The sequence below is a fragment of the Lissotriton vulgaris genome, chromosome 10 (assembly GCF_964263255.1).
Source record: "Lissotriton vulgaris chromosome 10, aLisVul1.2, whole genome shotgun sequence".
In the NCBI taxonomy this organism is placed as follows: Eukaryota; Metazoa; Chordata; class Amphibia; order Caudata; family Salamandridae; genus Lissotriton; species Lissotriton vulgaris.
In genome coordinates, this window is record NC_141698.1 from 88,919,925 (window position 1) to 88,943,073 (window position 23,149).

The 23,149-nt window shown below is 43.2% G+C and overlaps 1 protein-coding gene across 1 annotated transcript in view; it reads right to left on the reverse strand.

Annotated features, from left to right (window-relative positions):
• ADAP1 (ArfGAP with dual PH domains 1) overlaps positions 1-23,149 on the reverse strand; it is a 455,296-nt gene that overhangs the window by 241,735 nt on the left and 190,412 nt on the right. Inside the window, exon 4 of the mRNA XM_086940564.1 lies at positions 20,034-20,116. Within this exon, the coding sequence (XP_086796690.1) occupies positions 20,034-20,116 (83 nt within the window). The remainder of the gene's footprint in view (positions 1-20,033; positions 20,117-23,149) is intronic.

Here is a 23,149-nt window from a genome sequence, read left to right on the forward strand (position 1 = left end):
ATTGTAAGAATAGGACATTTGAACATTTGCTACTTTTTATGAAAGTCATTTTTTTTATTTTAAAAACTATTTAGATATTTGCCAATGGAACTCTAGATGGTTTTTTGAAACAGTTGGCAATGTTTAGTTCAATGTATACATTTTTCATTTATATAAAAACATCATGAAAATATACTGGTGAGTCAGACTTAACATCCCTGGGTTTCTCGAGCAGAGTCATCGCAGCTCTCACAGATCTTTGACTTTCAGACAGTGGGGAAGGGAACAGTGCTTTTATGGGGAGGGCGTACGGGGATGTCATCAAATGTGGTAGACCGAGGTAAGATGTAGGCTTGAGCAGCCGGTATCTGTTCTCATGGGTCTCTGAAGGCCAACATCAGTTTGACAATGTTCTTGGCAAAAATGTGCTTTCAAAAGGGAGAGCTGACCATCTATGAAAAGTTTGCTATATTAAGGTGAGAAAAATGTAGAAACATTTAGAAATAGATGTCAATTTTTGTCAAAAGTTGTATAAGAATACCCAAACCTCTCCTACTCAAAAAAGCCTGTTAGATGCATGTCTACAATAGTCTCAATTTTACATGATTATTTTGTTGGAGGAAAATGACCAAAGTTTATAAATTTTCTTTTAAGATCTTCCTGCCCCCTTCCGTAACTCACTTCAAACGTTTGACCTAATAGCAACGTTTTTAATTACTGTTCATTGCAATAAATGTGACTGCTCTAGCGAATGACAGTCTTGTAGACATTTTTTGGAAGCAACGCCCTCAATGACCCTGCAATAAGGTTTTAGCTGGCATGCCACATCTAACATGTTTCATATTATTTGCGAGAAAGATTGGGTGTAATCGCAAATAAACCAAATCACTCACATAAAAACACAACTGCCACAGAAAGTGCCCTGCATTCATTTATTAACCAACCTTGATTATCAAAGACTTCATATTGATGTACCCAACCATTCAAACCAAGATGATGATGTGATGTAACCTATGAGGCGTGTTTGGAACCCTTGCTTGCGATAATAAATCCTTATGAAAACACCCACAATTCTCCTCCCCATGTTGTTCTAATGAATGAATGAATGAATGAAATGTATCTTGTCCTGCGCAAACTTAGCCCAATGGGCGTCAAGGCGCCTACTTCAAATAATACAGCTCACCGAATCAGACAGCACCTAATGGGTGCTGGTGATCAGTAAGATGCTGTGCGGACTATGAGCATTGAGCATTTGCGTCATTGTGCATTTGCGTCAACAGTAAACGTTTATCAATCGATGCACAGTATTAACTTTTACTTGGCTTGTTCCAACAACCAGATCTTTCTTTACATTTTTTTTTAACCTGAATTTTTGAGGAATCAAAAAGTTGTTTACCTTTTTTTCAGGAAGCTGAACCATTTTGGGATGATTTTTCTCAAAATTCACTGGAGTATTCCTATTTCAGTCCTGTCAAGCCCTTAGAAAGGTCGTTTTATCATATGCTGTGGCTTAGTCGGGTCATGCTGTATCTAACCATCGAAACATTGACGTGACTGTACATAATTACATTAGGAAACTTAGAAGGAAGATTGGCCACCAACCCTACAGAATAGTTTTAAACCAAACTTGACAATGTTTTAGAATACAACCCAAGGCTTGACTTTTTCATCAGATGTTATTACATAGGAGTAGAGGGTCCATTGAAACCCACCACTGGCCCAAACCAACAGGAATGGCTATAAAGCTAGTCAGTGAATAACCCATGTGGTTGAGTTCGACCATCCTCTGACACTGCACCATTCCCCCCCCCCCGCCCCCCCCCCCCCCCCCACCCCCTGCCGCTGCCGTTGCACGAGCTGGGACCTTACAGACTCTCACAGCTATAGTGCTTTGCACGCCACGCACTGCGTAAAAGTGAACTGTGGTGTCGCGTTGGCTGCACGGCCCTCTCTTTATCGCTCCCTGCAGCCTGCATGTTCAGACAGCCTGTGGCCGCACACCTCCGTCATTTACTTTTATGCCCCCTCATTATTTAATTAAAAACAAATAGTTTTGTGTTTTTCCGCCCCACATTACAGCAAATTATAATAAACAACTGGCTACAACGTACATGCAGCCCATTATACAGAGAGAGCCCCGGGTGGTTGATTTTGCGACACAGCGTTTCTCATTATTATATCATAAACTACTCCGCGCGCGGTGGGACCGGCTGACTCACTCCATTGCGGTCTCTGAAGACAAGTGTCCAGACGCCCTGTGCATAGGAACAGCTGCCTCTGCTTGCTTTCACTGCACCCCGTCACCTGCAAACTCCCTCTCTGTGCCCCCCATCTCCCTCTCTGCCCCTTTTGTTATCTCATCCCATTCGCTCCGCTCTTAGCGCCTACGCATTCCAAAAGGATGATGGAGCGCTTGCATAGACATAAAAGGCATATAATATTTATCGTTTAATATCTACAAAGTTACCAACAATACAGTATGCATACAATGTTCAGGTGAGCTCTTCCTATTGTCTCGTGCAGTGGTGTAATTGCAGCGCAAGAGGATACTTTACATGTGCACCAATTCCGTCTTTCCTCTTTCTTTTAAAGCACTACTCGTACCACCCCTGCTCTCCTCTGTTTCCTCTCCACCCTCTTTCCTTCCTATCTCTTTAGATAGGTCAAATGATCACTCCGTTGCAAACAAAAACAGTGTCATTTGCAACGCCAATAGCTCTAACTTTTACTAATGCGAGACCGATTGCATTGCAAATGCTTGTTATAGTTTTTCCCTAGCCACACATCCATAGGATCTCAGAAAGGACACCACAGCCAGCACAGGACACCAGTTTGAGAACATAAAACTCACAAACCTAATAAAGTGATGAGCAGAGTAAATCAGAGCTGACAGCCGGCCACCACACAATAAAATGTGCTTTTTTCTTTTACAATCCCTCGCCCATCACACTGCCAGGCGCTGTTCCTAAACACGCTAACCACATCTTGGTGGTCATCACACATGACAAACAGACACTTCTAACATATGCTCAAAACCCTTCCAAGCACACATCCTCCATTTTGTAGCATGCTATCCATGTAGATAAGCGCATCAGTGCCTCAGATAGGGACAGTAGGCGCTACACAAATGGCACAGCAGAACACATGCACTTTATTTGTAATGTGTCTATTTGCTGCAGTCTTTGAAGACAAGCAAGTAGCTCAGTTAAACTATTCTAGCACACACCTTCTGCCAACACATCACTGCAATGCTAAGACCTCCACAATTCCCTCCCGGCGACTACTGGACCTCCTTTGACCGTGCTGATGGAGCAGTAAAGTTAAGAAAGCTCCTACATGTCTCCAGGAAATGCAGACTGAGAGAGAAAGGGCACAGGGAGAGAGCCCCAGGCACAAAGCCAGAAAAGAGATGGAAGTTTAAACAGAAAGCACTGTGGGGTTATGATTCAAGACAGAAACCAGGCTGAACTAGTACAGCTTCAGATACACACCAGGCCACAATCCTACACACAGACAGACACTGGAAGATCACAAAACCAATGCACTTTTCCATTTAGAACCACACCATAACAAATGACACACAGAATTATTTTCATAACACATTTAAATCAGTCATGATGCATTACAACTTTTATTGACAATATAGAGGGTCATCACTATACCTGCAAAGTTCAAGACATAACCTTATATGTCCAGAAACAACATCAAATGCCCTGGATCCCCATCCATTCAAAGGCACAGCCAAAAGCCCCATTAATGACCATTTACATAGAGAGAGCCCTAAATCAAATACAGAGGCACAGATTTAAATGTCAAGCACAGTATCAATTGCTCAGTAAAGTTGTGCAAAGTTCCTCATTATCCTCGTTGGCGAAGGTTTCATAGTTTCCCAGTTCACCTTCGCAGAGTTTTTTTCCACAGAGAAAGGTGATTTTCAGTCTCAGTGAAAACAGCCAAAGTGGAAAATGTATGTAGAGTACTTTCTGCAAGTTTACTTTCATGTAAAGCTTTTCTATGTACAATGGCATACGTTAACAGGCTTTTTCTCTGCAATGTTACCTTTTGCATAGTATTCTGTGCAATGCGCAGGAAAAGCTAGGTAATTGCTTTCTGTGATGTATGTCTTAGGCGGAGTTTTATATAAGGATATGTGTAACAAAGTTTGTCACAAACACACCATTTTCATGCATAATTGGCTAAGTAAAAAAACTTTGCAAAGGTGAAGGTTTTAGAAAAAACAACACACCTTTGGAACTTCGCAAATCACTAAAAACTAGATGCAACCCAAAATACACAGCCATGTACTGCACAGGTACATCTTCAAATGATAAGGTTTCAGCTAACACACTTGTTAACAGCTACAAATTCTACGGGAAAGCCTCAACTGCCCAGTCACACGCATCATATGACCAGGGATGACCACAAACACCAGTGAAATCACCGCAGCACAAGTCTAGCATCCAGTGTTCTGGCACAGGCACATCTCCAACTTCTAAGTCACCACAGGCACCTCTCCAAATTCTAGGTGACCACCAAAAATATCTAGTTACAGCCACAAATTCTATGGGAAAGCCTCAACTGCCCAGTCACACGCATCATATGAACAGGGATGACCACAAACGCCCAGTGCACCCACACCACCACAAGTATGACATCCAGTGTTCTGGCGCAGGCACATCTCCAACTTCTAAGTCACCACAGGCACATCTCAAATTCTAGGTGACCACAAAAAACATGTATTAGCAGCCACAAATTCCATGGGAAAGCCTCGACTGCCCAGTCACACGCATCATATGACCAGGGATGGCCACAGACGCGTATTTAGGTTTTAGCGCTGGGATACTCAAGGGTGACTACGCGCTCTATAAAAACCAAAATAAATAAAAATAAATAAAAATAAATTTAAACCACACCACCACAAGTATGGCACCCGCTGTTCTAGCACAGGGACATCTCAAACTTCTAAGCCACCGCAGGCACATCTCAAATTAAAAAACACCACCCAAAACATGTATTAACTGCCAAAGATTCTACCAAAAAGCCTCAGATGCCCAGTCACATGAATTATATCTAGCCAGATATATCTGGTGCAAGGTCAGTAACATAGCATAGCATTTAATGTCCTTGAGTATCCTCATTTATGCACAGCGCAGCCTTGCAATGGCTACTGTGGCCACATAAGGCTCAGTGCAGCCCCGCTAGACTCCGCATAGATACGTATGGGCGCTGCTGATGATACCCAGTGCACCCTCCTCTGCTCAGTGCAGTCCTGGATTCAATGCAGATCCTTAGACGCGGTGCAGCCCCTATGCTCATTTCAAACTTCTATGTGCAGGGCATGGCAGTGCAACCTCCTATGTCCAGTGTAGCCCCTTTTATCACATAAAGTAACTAAGTGAGTATACTGGAAAGCATCCCAGGTCTACTGATGTCAACATGAGTGTGTTACCCCCTAGGCTAGAAGATATGGCCTGCAAGGCATAACCAAGACCAACTCGCAGACTTCTACGCTCAATGCACAAGATGGAAGACTGGGAAAATCATGCAACAACGTTGCAAGGGGGTGAAAGGATTGCAGCTTTTCTTCACAAGATGACTCTTTTCTGATTAAAGAAATGTTTATTTTAATTTTGAAGATGGATCTGCTGAGAATGGTATACAGCAAGTTCTATATTGACCGGTGAGCCTTTGCTGGTAAAAGGGCTATGCTTCTTGGAAAACGACCATGCTGACACAGCGTATTTGCAAACTCTTAATCACTCAGAAATACTTACAAATAAATAATATCAAATTAACCAACTAAGCTACTTCCTGTTGGAATCTTTCAACTTATAAGTCCTTCGGTTTCACAATAAGTGAAAATTGCTACCATCCCACTGGATGGTGCCAGCGTGCTCTGTGAATTTGGCCAAGATGCTCCTGGGGTTGGCTAGGTTCAGTATGGAGGACTCCAGGGTCTTCCACACCAGATGGAGAAGGGAAGCAGCACACAAGAGCTAAGCCATGCATGCATCCAAGGTGCCCCTAAATGTGCACTTCTGCCTACACCCAGTGTGAAGATGATTTTGGCTCTAGTCGCCTTCAGTGCAGAAGTGCATCAAACCACTCAACGGGAAGCTAGTATAAGGCTTTGAAGATTATCATACGCGCCAGAGCTTCTCTCCATCTGCTCGTTGGGTATTGGCCAACTTTGTCTCAGCAGAGTGGGATCATGGGTAAGGCTCAGTGTGTCCTCAGCCGTGGCCACCATGTCTGCCAGAAGAAGCTGCGCTGCTGGGATAGGATGCACTGAAGAGAAGGACGTTGACCTCGTATAAGATGCACTCTACATGTAGATCTACAAGAGGCGGTTTCACAGCAATGATGAGGTCATTGCTCTACCATCCTTGGATCCGCTCATTCTTGAACTATACCTCACAATCATAGTGCTCAGAATGTTTCACTCGTCCTGATGACGACCAGAAAATCAAAGACGAACGCCAGGGTTTTCATTGAGGAGATGGTGCTCCTACAACGGACAATTATACTTTTGGACATTCGCTCTGCATCTAATTTCTGAGTCTATCGTCGTTTTCCTTTGACACGTATTTCTGGGTTGTTTTTTGGTATTTAAATTATCACCAGCCCTTTGCATGCTCACTTGTTGGTATACGAACATTTACGATACAATGTTTGATAAAAGTTGATTATATCCACTTGATACAACGTGCCTACCATCTTTCGTTCACTGATGTGTGGTCCTGATAATGTATACCAGTAAGCGACTTGAGTGACTGCAAAGATCAGTGCCTCCATGGTCACTGGTTTGAGTCCAGGCATGCCCACTCAACCTTTTGTCCTTCTGAGGTTGACATACTGCGTTGGGAAACAACAAATACCTGTAATACAGTGCCAAGAGATTGCTTTGTGGTGAACAAGCGCTATTTAAGTATACGGGGCCTGATTTAGATCTTCAAAGACGGGTTACTCCGTCACGAAGGTGACGGATATCCGGTCCGCCAAAATATAAATCCCATAGGATAGAATAGGATTTATATTTCGGCAGGTGGTATATTCGTCACCGTTGTAATGGAGTGACCCGTCCGTCAAGATTTAAATCAGGCCCATAAAATGCTATGGTTGATTCTGTGGCGAAGGAGGAGTCACCATCTGCTTTGAACATCTGGGCTGTGGATTCTAATGCCTGATTGGTCAGTGCCGAAGAAGAGTACTGGTAATTTAAACCTATGCTCCAAGAACAAATACATGATACGCCTTCCACTGCATATTTCATCTTTTTTATTCACTAATTCATGAAAATGTAAGTTTTGCTCTGATTTCTTGTTAATCCCTTATAGACTTCCCATTTCATGGCATTATTTAAAATATTGCCTCTACGCGTTTCAGGATGCTATCTGTCCCTTCATCAGAAGAAGTTTACATTACAACTAACATTGAAATAAAACGAGACTCTATCATTTGTAACCAAACAATCAACTTTTTTTCAGAACAATTCCACGAAAACCTAAAATTGAGTGCTAACTCCTCAGGTAAATAAACTTATTTCAAATGGCAGTAAATTTCTACAAGCTGCTCAAAACTAAACGTCATAAAGGGTTTGCTTTCTCTTTTGGTATCCAAAGAAGTGTTGTACTTGTATCCAAGTAGAGTGTTACTTCTTTAGTTTGTCGTCAAAGTCTTTCAACTGTTTCTATAAGTTTCCATCGAAGCGTACTCTCCAACCCTGATGGGTAATACTGAGCTTCTTGGTAAAGCGAATCACCACCAAGTAAGCCTATTGACTACCTTTGAGGCCAGGGTTCTGAATTTGCTTTTGGAAGTCCCTGGAACCTGCTCGCCGCCGCCATTGGAATCTACTTGTAGAGAGCATAGATGTCGCGGAGGTGAGCCACCCTGCGCGCTCTTTTGTGCGGTGCCTGGTCCTAGCCGCCTTTACTGATGCAGAGCATGTACTTGGCTGAAACATGTTTACAACCCTTTAGGAAGCATGATTGATAACTCTTATTTGTTGTAAAGCTTCTTGATTCCCGCAGCTCCATGAATTTAGCTTTTTTGACCTGGGAAATTGTCTTTTTATATCAGGATGAAAGGAACCCTGTCATGCCACGATGCCTGCTTTATGGGACCGTAAAACCGGCTATTTCGCTCATGTGTCACACGCGCGTTTTGTCCTTTAAAAATATGGTCTTTATCATGGTAGGTTGGGCAGATTGGCGGCTGGCAGGAAAAGCGAGCTCCCGCCAATGAAACTGGCCATTTATTATCAATCCGATACTTCTTTCCTTATCTCATGACGTGTCTTGATATCAAAACTGAGCAGCTGAGTTTAAATACTCAGTGAACACGCTATAGTTGTTCGGGGGTCTCGGGAGTAGATATGGAAGTTTTTCTCAGAAAAGGTGATAAATGTGTCTAGCTGCCTACTTACAGGATAACTGCAAATACAGACCTAGAGCTTAAAAACCGTTCACCACATCACAGAAGGAAAGTTAACAGTCAAATGACACAGGCTCAGCACCACTCTTAAACCTCATGGCAGCGCTTCAACACCTCATCAGAGGTTGTAAGCACTTAATAAATGCACTTACAGTACAGTACAGTAAATTATTAAACAGCAAGTACCTTCAACCTCCCAGGTGAGCACCAGCACAATAGACAGGCATTGTATTGTAGTGTGTCATTTGAATAGCGCTGCATGCTCTGAAAGAGGATGCAAAGCACTTTCTGTATGGTGGAGTAAGAGGCTACTGGATTTAGGGTGCATGGCTGTAGAGTGTGTAGTTGCGGTGGGGTCTAACCTATAGATTCATCAAGCATCCATTCTGCGATTCCTTATTAGCGAAAAATAAGGGTTCGCTAATAAGGAATAGCAAAAGGCAATGCATGAAGAACTCGCTAAAAAAATAGCGATGTCTTAACATTCCTTAATTGCGACTCGCAAATTGCGAGTCGCAATTAAGGACTACCTCCCCATTCATTCCTATGGGCCTAGAGGCCCATAGGAATGAATGGGAAGACATTCTCAATTTGCGATTCTCCATTAGAGAATCGCAAATTGAGATTGCAATTTCAAGGGTGCCAGGGTGTCCAAAGGACACCCTGTTGCACCCCTGAAATCTGCATATGGATACATCTTGCACACACACATGCCCTAAGGGCATGTTTGTGTGTAAAATGGAACTTTGAAAAATGAACTTTAGTGCATTTTTCAAAGCTTTTGCAAATTACCATGAAGTTCAACTTCATGGTAATTTGCTCCCCCTATTAGCGAAATCGCACATTTTTTTACTTTAATGCATTGCATTTAAGGAATCTCAATTCCTTAAATGCAATCACAATGTAAGTAATCGCAATTTTGTGATTTCCTAAATTGCGATTTTTGCATTTAGGATGATGCATCCCAAATGCAAAAATACCGGTCGCAAAGGGGCAGATTCTGAGAATCTGCCCGTTTGCGACCGGTTTTTAGCTTGATGCATCTATGCCTAAGTGCAGAATGTTGCATACAGGGGTGAGAGGTCTATTCCAGTTTCAGTGTAGCACTCTGGGCGGAAATAAATTTGGCGCATTCGCTGTTACTGGTGAATAAAATGAGGCAGCGGGGAGCCCCTTTTGTGTTCAGAGGTCAGCCCCTGACTGAATACACCAGAGTAGTGACTGGTCTCTGAAAACATAGCTGCACCACCCTACACTCACCTGAATTATGCACAGATCTCATACTGGTGCCAAGATGTTTGTTGGAGGCGGGTAATAGTGTGTGGCATCAGGGGTGTGAGAGATGGTAGGGCAAGAAAGCAGGCTGATGGGGTGTTAACATCACTGCCTGCAGCACTGAAGTCAAGTGACAGGGACTCTGCTGTCTGCATGACCTTGGCAAATTGGCGGCCTGGGCCCAGTTGACCCCTGCCAAAAGCCAGCCCTGCCAACTGTGTTTGTAGTTATACCTAAAGGTCATGTGGAAAATAAGTGAGAGATGGTCAGAGGCGTAGCTTTCAATTGTGCAGAAGGTGAAGTGGCACCGGGGCCAGAGGCCTGAGGATTATGCTTTGGGGAGAGCAAGGTTTTTATTTAAGCTGATAGGATGAGTTACTGAGTAGAACATTCGCCACTAAAACATGTGGTGATCAGCAAGTCACAAGTTTGCATCCTGGCATGGTTGGCTCTGCCTTCCATCCTTCCAAACGGTTGTAGGTATCAATATTGAGTTCAAAAATATCGAAATGCAAAAGTATTGTGACATGAATATTAATGTCAAAAAATATTGTTAAAATAAGTATACATAGGTAAGTATAGATTTATTACTCTTAACTTTACATACCTTTAAAATATATATTGTCAACATACATATAGGTGGAGTTAAGTATAACAAACATATTTTTACATATATTTACTTATCTTGACAATATTTGATAGTCGGTAGTGTGGTCATAATATCTTGGTAACTTGATCTGTAAAAGTTGATATTCTGGTGGAACCCCCTCCGAAGGGCATTATATTGAGTATTGTTAAATTAGATAAAACTGGCGCCTGTTATTTACAGTGCTTAGACACAACAGTGTGGTATGAAGCACTATGTAACAGAGAAGTTGTTATTGGTGCTGTCCATCATGGGACAAAATGTCTGCCCAAGTTTTGGCAAATTACTAAAGTTGTGGACTATGACTTGCAAAAAAGACCAAACTCTCTGAAGCCAGCAGGAGGGAGGAGAGCAGATTTGATAAAAGTCCCAGTGGGTTGAAGGCCACAGGGTGGACAGTTTGCACCCTACTTATGCCAGTCTTATGCCAGTCTTATACTTCCAAATCTGAGTGCACAAGGGACCCATTTTATTGGTCCTGCCTTCCACACAGCGCATGCTGTCTGCTTGTGACATGACCTATTATCAGCTTACAGTGGACATAGAGCCCGTCAACTGTTTACCACTTGTTGGCTTTAATGTCAATCTAATTTGCTTGTTTTTTTGCTTATATGGGATTTCCTTCCTTTTCCTGTGTTTCTTCCTTCCCTGGAGCAATCCTCAATACTTGTATCCTACCACTGCTTATGTATCGGGCACAATTTTTTTTCATTTTTGTTAAGCACTCCATGAAAGAGCATGTGTTTTCCAGTTGTCTACCTCGTGTACCTCTCTTCCACCCTCTGTCGTGCTCTGTGGTACTCTCACTCGCCCCTGTGCTTCTCTCCTGCCCCCCAGTGGCGTACTCACCCTGGTGTGCTTCTCCCCCTTGTTGCTTTCTTGCCTATATGCTTCTAACCCTTAGTTCCACAATAATCCTGTGTGATTCTCTCCTCTCTCAGTGCTACATATTGCTCTCTTTTTTAATGTCACACATCCACCCCCTAGCCCCCCCCCTCATCCTCCTTGTTGCTTCCTCCCACCAGGAGTTGCTTACACCTCCAGGCCTCTGTGTGGCCTTAGCCCCCACCCACGTTTAAAATAATCAACAACAAAAAAAAGGTTTTGCGCTAAAAAGATTCTCTTATATACTGCTCAAACTAGGAAAGGCATATAAAAAGGTAAAAAAAGGCCTTTATTTTGTGCACCCGCCTCCAAAATGATGCATATGGCCTCATCATAGGCTTTTTTTCCCTTTCTCTATAGCCACGGTGCACAGCATCGGGGGTGCGGTACAACATCCCTAAAAGCCACTGGCAAAGACAACAGGTCCCAACAGCAAGATCCATTGGCTTTTCCAAAGTTCATTTCTAGCTTGCATTAGGGGACGTGTCATTTTTGGTATGTCACTGATTCAGCAAATATTTAAATCAGACATCTCCCATCTGGCACACTTCTTTCACTGTGGACTAACAAGATGCAAAAAAAAGCCAAAAAAACCAACAAAAAATACAAGCATTAGTGAGCATAGCTGTTAATTCTGGCCATGGCAAGCAGGCAAAGTTTCTTCCTTAGCTCAATTTAATTGTTGAAAACATATGAATAAGCCTTAAAAGTAATTAAATGGTACTATGGCTTGCATATGTTTGTAAAAAATAGAAAAAAACGACAAATTACAACAACTAAAAATACAAAAAATAAGAAAAGGGAACAGAAATTAAAGCTGGCATAGCACCTTAGGGGCTTATTTTTTAAATGGATGTGCACAAGCAATATACATATACAAATATACATATACAGAGAGATATGTATATATGTATGGTGAATATCTATCTATTTATCTATGTATATAGAAAGAGAGAGAGAGAGACAGACTGAGGATGTGAGAGAGAGAGAATTTTCTTGGAAGACCTGATAACAGAGAACACGACAAAGCTCTCTCTAGACCAAACCTAAAATGCCTGGAGTAACAGCACATTCTGAAAGTCAGATATCAACGCAAACATATTATCATTCCGGGAAATCGAATTTCGGTTTCAACGTGGGTAAAGTAAGCAAATGTTTCAACCAGAGGGCACACCGCTCGCCAGGGTAAAATGAAATGTTTTTCGAAGGCAATCAGAGTTCGCAACCGTCAGCTATTTCTCTTACGTGGAATGCAAAGATTTTTTTTCCAGAAATATGCATTGCTCGGGGAGCTGTTTGTGCTTTTCGCGTGGATCTGCACTGCCTGTCTTGCAGCGCTGACTGGGACAACTGCCTTGCATGCTGTTAAGACTGTTGTGTCCGACTTCCAGGCACAGGAGGCCCGACCCAGCACGTTTTTAGAAGTGTTCACTTGTATACCACAATAACAATTAACAATTCACCCAGTAACAATGAACATTAGCACTCACAAAAATAAATTCTTCTGTTTATACAGGTTGCCCACAGTCTTAGCTGAAGCAGGCTCGATTGTTAATGCAGTCATGGCTGGTGTCAAGGCAAGGTGGAGGGGGGGGCCAAAACAAAAAAATTCAAAAAACAAACTTACCGAAATCCCATCATATCGCCACTGCAGGCACAGGATCCCAGACTGTCCCGCGGCCAATCATGAAGCTGCTCTTACAGCATTAGAGCAGCATCAAGACTGGCCTGAGCACCCTCGATTTGCGCTCCCATGGAGACGGGGAGCCTGCGCCTGCTGTTTCCAAGGCGGCAACTCAGCTAGGGTTTGAGACAGCTTCAGTGCGCATGACGGTTTGGCCAACCTGAGACAGCCGGTCAAACCGTTCTGCGCATTGACACCTATCACTTCTCCTGTGCCTGTCATCCCCATGGCCTCGCCCCCTAGACTCCACAGTACAGAGAAAAGAAAACGATAATAAACATGCTTAAATATTGTTTGATTTTTCAAGTTTTGCAGGTGGTTCTGCTGGCGGGGGCGACGCTCCTCCGCCATAGTGGAAGAACCGCCTCTGGGTTAATGCCCCTGCTGATTTGCGAAGGATACTTTGCTGGACCTAGTGGGACAGTGTGTTTGCGGCTCTGTAAGAGGAGTGGATGGTAGCCCTTTGTCTGCAGTGCAACACTAGTGGGAACATGGCAATTGTGGGTGGTGGAAGGCTAATTTGGATCTCTTGTTCTTATGTTTGCTACAGGCATGAATTTGGGAGACGGTTCACTAGACTTTCCAATCAGCAAGCCTATGGTCATGTTTAGAATGAATGAAAAAATACATAGGGAAACAAACAACTCAATATTCCCAAATACGGAGATGGCCAAAATAACCAAGCTTCACTTTTACCACCTTTCTTTGCAGTTTTATCGGGCAATATCTCAACCTGAAGCTTGTGGCTTTACAGGAGCACCAGTTATATTACACAAGGTCACAGTAATTTTTTTAGGCAAACTGAGATTTAAGGGCCAGATGTAGGTAATCCAAATTTACCGATTCTAAAATACCGAATTTTACAGATTCGGTATTTTAGAATCGGTAAATGCTATGTAGAAAAAAATTTGGTAAGTATTACCGAATCGGTACGATTCGGTAATTACCGAATCGGTATTTACCGATTCGGTAATTCCCATTCATTCCTATGGGCCTGGAGGCCCATAGGAATAAATGGGAATTACCGATTCGGTAAATACCGATTCGGTAAACTAGGGAAACATTCGAGGGTAGCAGGGTGTCACATTGACACCCTGTTGCACCCCTGAATAGTGCCTGTGTGCATGTGGCACACATACATGCCCTAAGGGCATGTATGTCTGCCACATGGCACTGTTGATAATGCACAGATTTGCATTTTCAAAGGTATTCGGTATTTACCACCAACTAATAGTTGGTGGTAAATAACGAATCCTTAAAACACATAAGCACTTCTAAAAGTGCTTCCTACATGCCATTTACCGATTCGGTAAATACCGAATCAGTAAATAATGATTTGGTAAATACAGAATCGGTAAATACAGATTCGGTATTTTCCGAATCATCCCCTACATCTGAAATGCCTCAATACCGGTCGGTAAGCATGAAATTTACCGAATTTCGGGTTTACCGACCGGTAATGGGCCACCTGCATCGGGCCCTAAGTGATTTACCCAGAATCACAGGCTGTTGAAGTGGCGCCGAGACTTGAAACTGGTTTACCAGTTTCCAATTTGGCAGCTCTGACCGTAGCACCACAATCTTCACCTAGTCAGAAAGCCTTTGGTCTGCTGGCCAATTTCTTGTCCTCCCTACAAGTGATGACAATAGTCTAAATCTTGTTGGACTATACAGATCTGTACCTCCTCCTTTAAAATCTGTTCTTCAGTCAGCAACTAACTTGACTCTCAGCGTAAAAATAGTCGGGTCCCATTCTGCTCCCCCTTACCTGTATCTGCTACTTTCTTCCAGATATGTGCATCACATGCATGCTTTCTAACACATATTTAAGGACAAACTCAAAACTGGAATTGGGACTAGAAGTATTAGTACTCTGCTCTGCCTGAAAAAGTAAAATGCAAAAAGACATGTTAGACCAAGCTTCCTCTTGTCTGAGGCTTCTCATCCATACTATTTGCTACCATACTACATCCACTGTTCTATGATTCCGACAAACCCTTAAAACCTGTTTCTTCAACCCGTATCTTTCTGTCCACCCTAAATGTAAATTGATACTTGTATAGCACACTACTCACCCGCAAGGGTCTCAAGGCGCTCGTACGAATACCGCTGTGGAACCCATCCTGGCTTTCCCTGTGAGGCGTCCACTCCTGGGCACCCCCAAGGTGGAGGCCAGGCATCCTTAGCGTTGTGGGGCCGTTGTGGAGATTAGGCAAGCTATTGCCCAGAGTTGCAGAGTGGGACCCATGATTGGAATAGGCACCGAGGCGAGAATTATCAGGTCTGTGGAATTTTGAGCCCAAAACCCGCCGAGGCGGGGAATTGAACCCTGGTCCTGGCTAGACCTCTGCATCAGGGTCTGCCGCTCTAGCCATTGAGCCACACTTCTCCAATGAAGCCTGAACGCCAGAATAGTGTTTTACGTTTACCATCTATTGATCTTTATTGATTACTCTGGCCAGGCCCGACAACCGAGACAAAGTCCCCTTTTGGCAAGTCTGCACTATACAAATACTATCAATAAACAAGAGAAAGTGACACACTGCATGCACTCAGATGCAAGTAAAGACTAAATGGCGGGGACCACACCGAGGTGACTCATTATAATCACCATCCAAGGGGAGGCTCTGTACCGGGGCCGTGGTGGTATCTTTAGCCTCACTATCTGTGCCTCGCGGCATCAGCCCAATGGTAATGTCTTTAGGATGTTGTTTGATGCTGGCCACCCCACATGCAGTCCCATACAAATGCTGTACTAATGAAAGCTACAACAACAAAGTGATGGATGGAATGCTCAAATTAATCTCAGCAACTGGCGATTGCTTGTAACCGCATGCCAGATCATCATTTTTTTGCCCGCCATTCCGCACGAGACCAGCTATATGCAAATCAGTTTTGGTCCAGCTCCAGTCAGACCAATCCAGACAAAATAGAAAGGTCAGGTCCCCTCCAGGCAGGAGCCCAAGCAACCCCAGACTGGTTTTGGCCTAGTTAGGCCTCATCACTGCAGTATAGCTTGAGACCTATGTCGCAGTGAGCACCAGACCCACGTCTGGGTATACCCATTGCACTTAGAAAGTCTACCGCACCAAACAACCAAGTAATAGATGAAATGACAGAATAAATCTCAGCCACATTCGGATCCAACTTTTTCAACCACTCTAGAGAGAGACATACCATATGCTTGTGTTCCCGCCTGCTGAAATCCTGGCCAGGCAGCTGGACTGAACTGTTCCTTTGGAGCAGGACCAAGACTGACTTGCATAAGGCTGATTTCTGTCTACAGTGGCAGAGTAGGCAAAAACGCTGGTCTAGAATCAGCAGTGACTAAGATTAATTCAAATATGCCTTCCAACACCTTGTTGTTTGTTGCAACTAATCCATCTTATGTCTCTAAGTAGGAAAAACTCCTTACATCATGAACAACAGGTGCAATCACCCAATTTAGGGCCTCATTTGGATGGCAGACGGACCTGTGTCCGTCCGCCACCCCCGAGGTGGAGGGACCGCCCGCAGGGGCAGCGGCGGTCCCTCCGTGCGAATTAAGATGTGACCGCCACCCCAGTAAATCCGCCGCGGAAAAGCATGTTTTGACACACATTGTAATTTGGCTGGCGGTGTCTTGCAGACACCGCCACCAAATTGCGGCCAACAACCCGCAGATTAGCGTCAGACGGATCTGCCGTCCGCCGCTGATCCCACTTCCATCCTAATCTGGCGGTAGGTGTTTTGAAGGGCCGCAGCAGTGATTCTGCATCCTCCGGGCCGGCGGTGGCTTCCGCCGGCACGGAGGATGCGGAATCACCGCAATCCTAATCGGCCCCTTAATGTGGGAGGATCAATAGGTGATTGATACTATCAATATTCAATGGCTGGGGAGGGTTGCCTTCATTCCATCTCACACTTTAGTACTTATAAGGTCTTTACAGGTATAAAATGACGTTGAGAGGTGTGGTGGAGGTTTCCTCATTCACATGACAAAAATTACATATTAAAAAACCTATAAATTCTAATTTGAAGAGTCATTATTGCAGGAATCCACATTTCAGAAGAACACTGTATAGCCGTTATATTATTTTAGATTTTGTACGAATACACCGCACTTAAAGTGGCATTTTACCCCCAGCATCTTTATTTATCCATAAATCAATAACGCATGTCTGAACCGTATTTGTGTTATCAGTGCTTGCTATCAAACCGATGAATATAAACCTCACAGCAAAACTGGTGGTACAAGAGGCTGCATCAGCACTCTGCATTGATTTCACTGACTCAGTGCACAGCCTTTATTAGAATGCTGTGTTTTATTAAATATTGATGAATCTTTAAGACCAAAGCCTAATTGTGGATCATAAATAAGCCTTTTCACATTCATTTTCTTCTTCCCACATCTGATGCGAGGAGCAGTCCCCCAGCAAAACAGAAAATATTATCTGTCCTAAATTGCAAACATTTTACATTTCAATAAATGTGTATGTGAAAATATGGCACCCGGGTTCACAAGTGGGCGCTCAGCAATTTCTCCTCCGGCATAATGGCCGCGGATGTGCATATATCAAGATGGCGGCCCAAGAGTTGGACAAAGGCCCTGTACAAGGCCTCTACGGGGAGAGAGAGACGCAAAGCCTGTGAGGCAGTGGAAACTTCATCCAGCAGATTGGGATCTGTGGGGGGAGCTGGAAACAAAGCGACTGTGGCCGCCATTATTGTACCATGTCATAACAAAGCATTCTATTCAGATAAATGTAAGAAAAGACCCTTTATTCAACATCTGAAAATGCGCCACCACTGTAAATAGCTTGAATTCATGTTCAGATTCCATATTCAAAGTAGCTGGCCTTTCTGTAAATTTCCAGTATTGACGTACTAGATTGGCCAGGTGATAGCCAGGCTCTCTTCCAGTCCGCGGCGCCAGGTAACTCTCCGCATTATGCCTCGCAAGAGCTAAAGTCCAGGTCTACAAAGCCGGAATTCACAAAAAGCTCCGCCACAGCAGGAGGGATCTCTTTCCCGATGACACAGACATTCTATTCACAAGTGCCGCAGCACACCCAGCTCACCACGCCAAGTGATGTAAATGGCTGGAATAGAATGGCATAAAAAAAGGCAGCACGCCCGCTCAATATATGCACCCAGTATCTGGAGCGACATCTCTATATCCATCAGGACTGCCCCACTATGATCCGATTTTTTGAAGGGCAGAAGAGTCAGCCCTTTAAAGAATATTATATCATGATGCAGTAACAGCCCATTTCCAATCTTGCAACCCAGCCACCCCTCTGTATCTTTGCCTCTGACCCAGTACAGGGCGCCGCTGCATTATGACCAGATCTGTACCATCACAATACAACATATGTACATTCATAAGGACCACACACTTATTGTACTTTCCTAAAACATAGAATAACAACATATGTATCGTATGACAATAGAATCCATTCACTGCCCTGTTCGGCCACATCTTTAGATCCCTAATGCAACATATCCAGCACAATAAAACCATATTTTGTTTAAAAAAAAAGCTGATGTGACAGGTGAATCCAATAAATAGATATGCATAATCAGCGTTCTAGCTGTCAACGGTTTAAAAAAAATGCAGTCAGCGGCCCAGACACCACTGCTTGGAACAATAAAACAAAATACCCTGAATTACTACCTCCTGATGAAGGCCTAAACAAATCAAAATGCATGGAGGACCACATTTGAATGTGAATAAGCAAAACAATTGGAGAAACTTGAAATGTTATCGTATTGGATCCAAATCCTACTCAAAATCCATTTACTGCACCTTGGAAAACTATAGTCTATTGGATACTGCTCTAAAGCAGGAGCAGATGGGTAAGTGGCTTTTGTAATCAACACTTGTGACAGGCGCGCTTGGCCTCAGGGAACTGAGTAACATGGTAGATAACTTGAGCTTCCCCCCCCTTGTCTGTGATACCACACCCGGAAACCATAAGTGGAGTACAGCCCATCTACAATTCTTTACATGTGCTGCACTTTTGGAGAGCGGGGCCAGCATGTACACAATCAATCAATCATAAACTTTATTCGATTTGGCAGGCAAATCCTAAAAGCGCATCAATAACAACTCATTCGATAAAATATTTCACAGACTAGAGATATATAATTTAAATAAAATACACAAAATCATTAAAAGGATGGTAAATCCAATAAAACCATGAGATTTGCAGACAAATAAATTAAGAAACAAACAGCCAGATTCGTCAAGCGAAATGCGCTCGCAAAAGGGCCAGATTCTGAGAATCTGGCCCTTTGAGAGTGCAATTTTTGCATTTGGGATTCATCATCCCAAATCCAAAAATCGCTAATAAAGAATTCGCAAATTAGCGAGGATTAGCATTTAAGGAATCTCTATTAGAGATTCCTTAAATGCTATTCAGGAAACATTTAAAAATTGCGAATTCGCAATTTAGGACCGCTATTTACCACAAATAGCGAAAACTTAGAAAAATGCATTTAAATGCTTTTTTACAAGTTGCATGTTACACACACACATGTCCTTTGGACATGTGGGTGCGCAACATCAGTCTACATTTTCATTTCAGGGGTGCTACAGGGTGTCCTTTGGACACCCCTGGCACCCTTGAAATCGCATCCTTATTTGCGATTAGCAAATTGCTAATCGCAAATAAGGAATTCCTTATTTGCGATTAGCAATTTGTTAATCGCAAATAAGGAAGCTGTAGGAATCGCAATTTATTTTGCGATTCCTACGTGAATCCCGTTTTGCAAGTCCTTAATAGCGATTCCTTAATAATCGCTATTAAGGACTCGCAAAACGGCACTATGATGAATCTGGCTGATAGTGACAGCTCGATACATTTATTCCAGTGTACCTTGCCTGCCAAATCTATCATAGCCACTAAAGAATCACATTCCCACCCCGCAAGAAAGCTAAAGAGCATAAGCAAACATGCAGACATAGACCTGTTAGCACAGGATGCAAACCCCATGCACCAAGCACTGAGGTCTGGCAGAGCCTGGGATATTTCTAGGCAGACGGTGGCCCATTGTGTACAGAAAACAGCCAAGGAGGCAGCTGTGGAGGAAATGGGCTGCATTGTCTGCGGCGCATTGTCGACAAAAGAAGGAATATTCAACTACCTGCCGAGTAGGGTTCCTGCTTCTCGATGTAAATGAATTCCTTTCTCTCATACTTGGCTCTGATCCACTGTTCACGCAACACCCTGGAGAACACAAAAAAAGAGATCAGAAGGGAAGTCACAGCCGCATAGAAATATCCAACAGGTTTACTGTGTCTTTCCAAACAATAACTGGAGCTCTATCAACTAATGTCAGTAGAGTACAAGGAAACCCACTGCTGCTTATCAAGTTCTTGCACAGTTCTGTTGAAGCACAGGACATACAGAGCAAACCAGTCTGTGAAATCATAGGGCATTCAATACTTATTTCATTCTTTTTTCGGTGGTTTGATAAAATGTGAACTTGGTCCAAATGCATTAGGGTTCTTTACGTGAGCACAAGGTTACATCGCACATTTATAGGCAAAGGGAGATTAAATGATTCGTCCAGAATCAAAGGATGTTGAGATGTTGGGATTCGAGCCTGGTTTGTTGTGTGATTTACGACTTTGGCGTAACTCTACAAGGTGTGCTTTCCCACCCACAGGTGACACAGGAGAACTTGGCTCAATGCACCAGCGATGAATGTGAAATACAAGTTATTTCAACCCCACAAAACACTATTGAATGTGTAATTGAGATAGAAGCAGTGCTTTTGGGTTATTAACCCCTTCGCTGCGGCGGCTATTCCGCCTCAGCGCTAAGGGGAGGCGGGGCCGCGCGGCGCTCCCGTGCTCATGACAGAACTGCTCCGTCACGGCCCGCGGGTGAGCTGTGCTTGTGACGGACCGGTTCCGTCACGGCCCCGCCCGCTCTTTAGAACGTGAGCGCAGGCGCGGAATTCGCGCCGCGCTGGTGCGGAATTCGCCCCGCGCAGGCGCCGCGAGCGGGCTGTGATAGAACCGTTCCGTCACCAGCACAGCCCAACCGAGGCTCGTGACGGAACGGTTCCGTCACGAGCATGGGAGGGATTAACAATCCCATAAATAGATCAATGGCACTGTGGAAACACCAACAAACCGTATTTTGTTATTCACATTATCACACACATGTACAAATAAGAATGAGCAGTTAAAAGTATTTATTACTGCAGGAACAATTAGTACATCAGAACATCAAAAACAACTACACAGAATATTACAAAAACAGCAAGAAGGCACATTATAAATAATGAGAATTAAATTAACATTTATAGCACATTTTAAAATGTCATATAAAACCTAACCCCCAATGGCTACTTCTATGCGCTACACTAAGAGAGCATAGAAAGTAGAGCAACTTGCAGTCTAGAGTTTCTTAGGGAGAAGAGATGCATTGTATAGCTTATTAACAGCAAAGGCTGTCTTTATTAACAGAGGTGCGAAGACAGTGCTCCCCATGAAGGGCAAACACACGCTTCAGTCTTCGTCCGGGACTCAGGTTTATCGGCTTCAGGCGAAGTGCAAAGGGTGCTGGCAATAAGGGAGACTGTCTCTGGCAGAATCTTGGGCAATAATCTGGGCGAAGGACCTCTCCTGACAAGTGGTCATCCTTATATACTAAATCTTATCAGGAATTGTAATTTCTGACTTAAGTTTAGGAATATCTGACATAGATTATGTGCTTCAAGGTGTGCGTCCCAGACATTTCCTTATGAATACATAAGGTAAAAGGAAGTGAATTCAGACTACACAATATTGGTTAAATACCTGTATGTGTCCTTAATACCTTGACATGGTGGAAAGTAGATATATGACCCAGACAAATGTCACATTGATGGTTTTATCTGTGTCATCAATCAAATGGTTTGACGCTTTCACAGTTCTTAGAAAGATAAGGCCCGACAGCATCTGGCGCTAAAGCAGACATGACAATGATTCTGCATAAATCGAGAAAAATGGCGACTTTCATGGTAGATTGCAAACTCCATTAGTCACAATGTAGTCTGGGCCTACATACAATTAAGAAGGACCTTAGGGGCTTTACGTCAAGTTTCCTAGTTACAAAGTGAGCAGCTCCCTTCCCCTCCCCTCCGAAAATGATAGCAGCTTGGGGCTCAAAACAATGACAAGAGCATGACATCTGATCCACACTAGCAGATATGATTTTAAATAGCCAGGCATAATTGTGGAAGTAAGAAAGTGGCTTGATTAGAGTGTAGCAAGTTCTTCTCTCAGTATGGACGCTCGAGAAAACAGGGAGCCTGCCCTTCGCTGGGCTCATGAGTGGATCCTGGTCCAAGGAGGCAGAGGAGCCTTGAGGCATGAACGGAGGAAATTAGACATATACTTCAATCAGGTGAGTCTGTACATGGTTCTACACCAGCAGTATCCAATGGTATATTCACGACCTATTGGTAGCTTGCCTGCTGCCAGCAAGCAGTCCACAGCCATGGAACCCAGCTCAGCATATTATTCAGATTCAAGGGGTATGGAGCTGAGCAGTGCGGCTTTCTGTACTGTGAAAGAGGCTATCAAAAGAATGGGCAACCCAAACAACCCTTGAGGGCTTGGGCAAAAATCAATGATCAGATATGTATGCCTTCAAGGGATTTTATTTCACAATATTTTGTCTCTTTACCAGAGAGTTTCAACTTATAGGGGTCAAATGAATAGACACCTTTCTTTTTTGGAAAATAATTCCTATTCTTAATTAATTTGACACCATTGAATCTATGGTAGAGTCTAAGTCTGTATCATTTAGTTTACTCCTACAATGTATTAGGTGAACTTACACATGCTGTCAAAGAAGTCATTTAAAACAAGAAAAAAACTGAGGGTGTATATAGAAAAATAGATGATTTTATCTTGGTCAAATGAATTACAGGGTACAAATATAAACAATTTATACTAATGCAACAGATAGGTAACACTATTACTCAGGTGACCTCACTGTGACATTAAAAGACACCTTTCTTCAAATTATTAATTAAAAATAAATCATAAAAGAGAAGGTGTAAGTCGACGTTTCAGTCTCTACGTTGTCATGCACAAGACCATCTTCAGGACAGAAATAAATGTTACAGTTGACCCCTTGATGTGCAGTTAGATGGCGTTAATAAGTTCCACCTGGGTAAGGAGAGGGAGGGCACCACCTTTGTGTATCCGCCGATCTAGTTTAAAACATCTCTTTTTTATCAAGCTGTATTGTGCCTTTCAA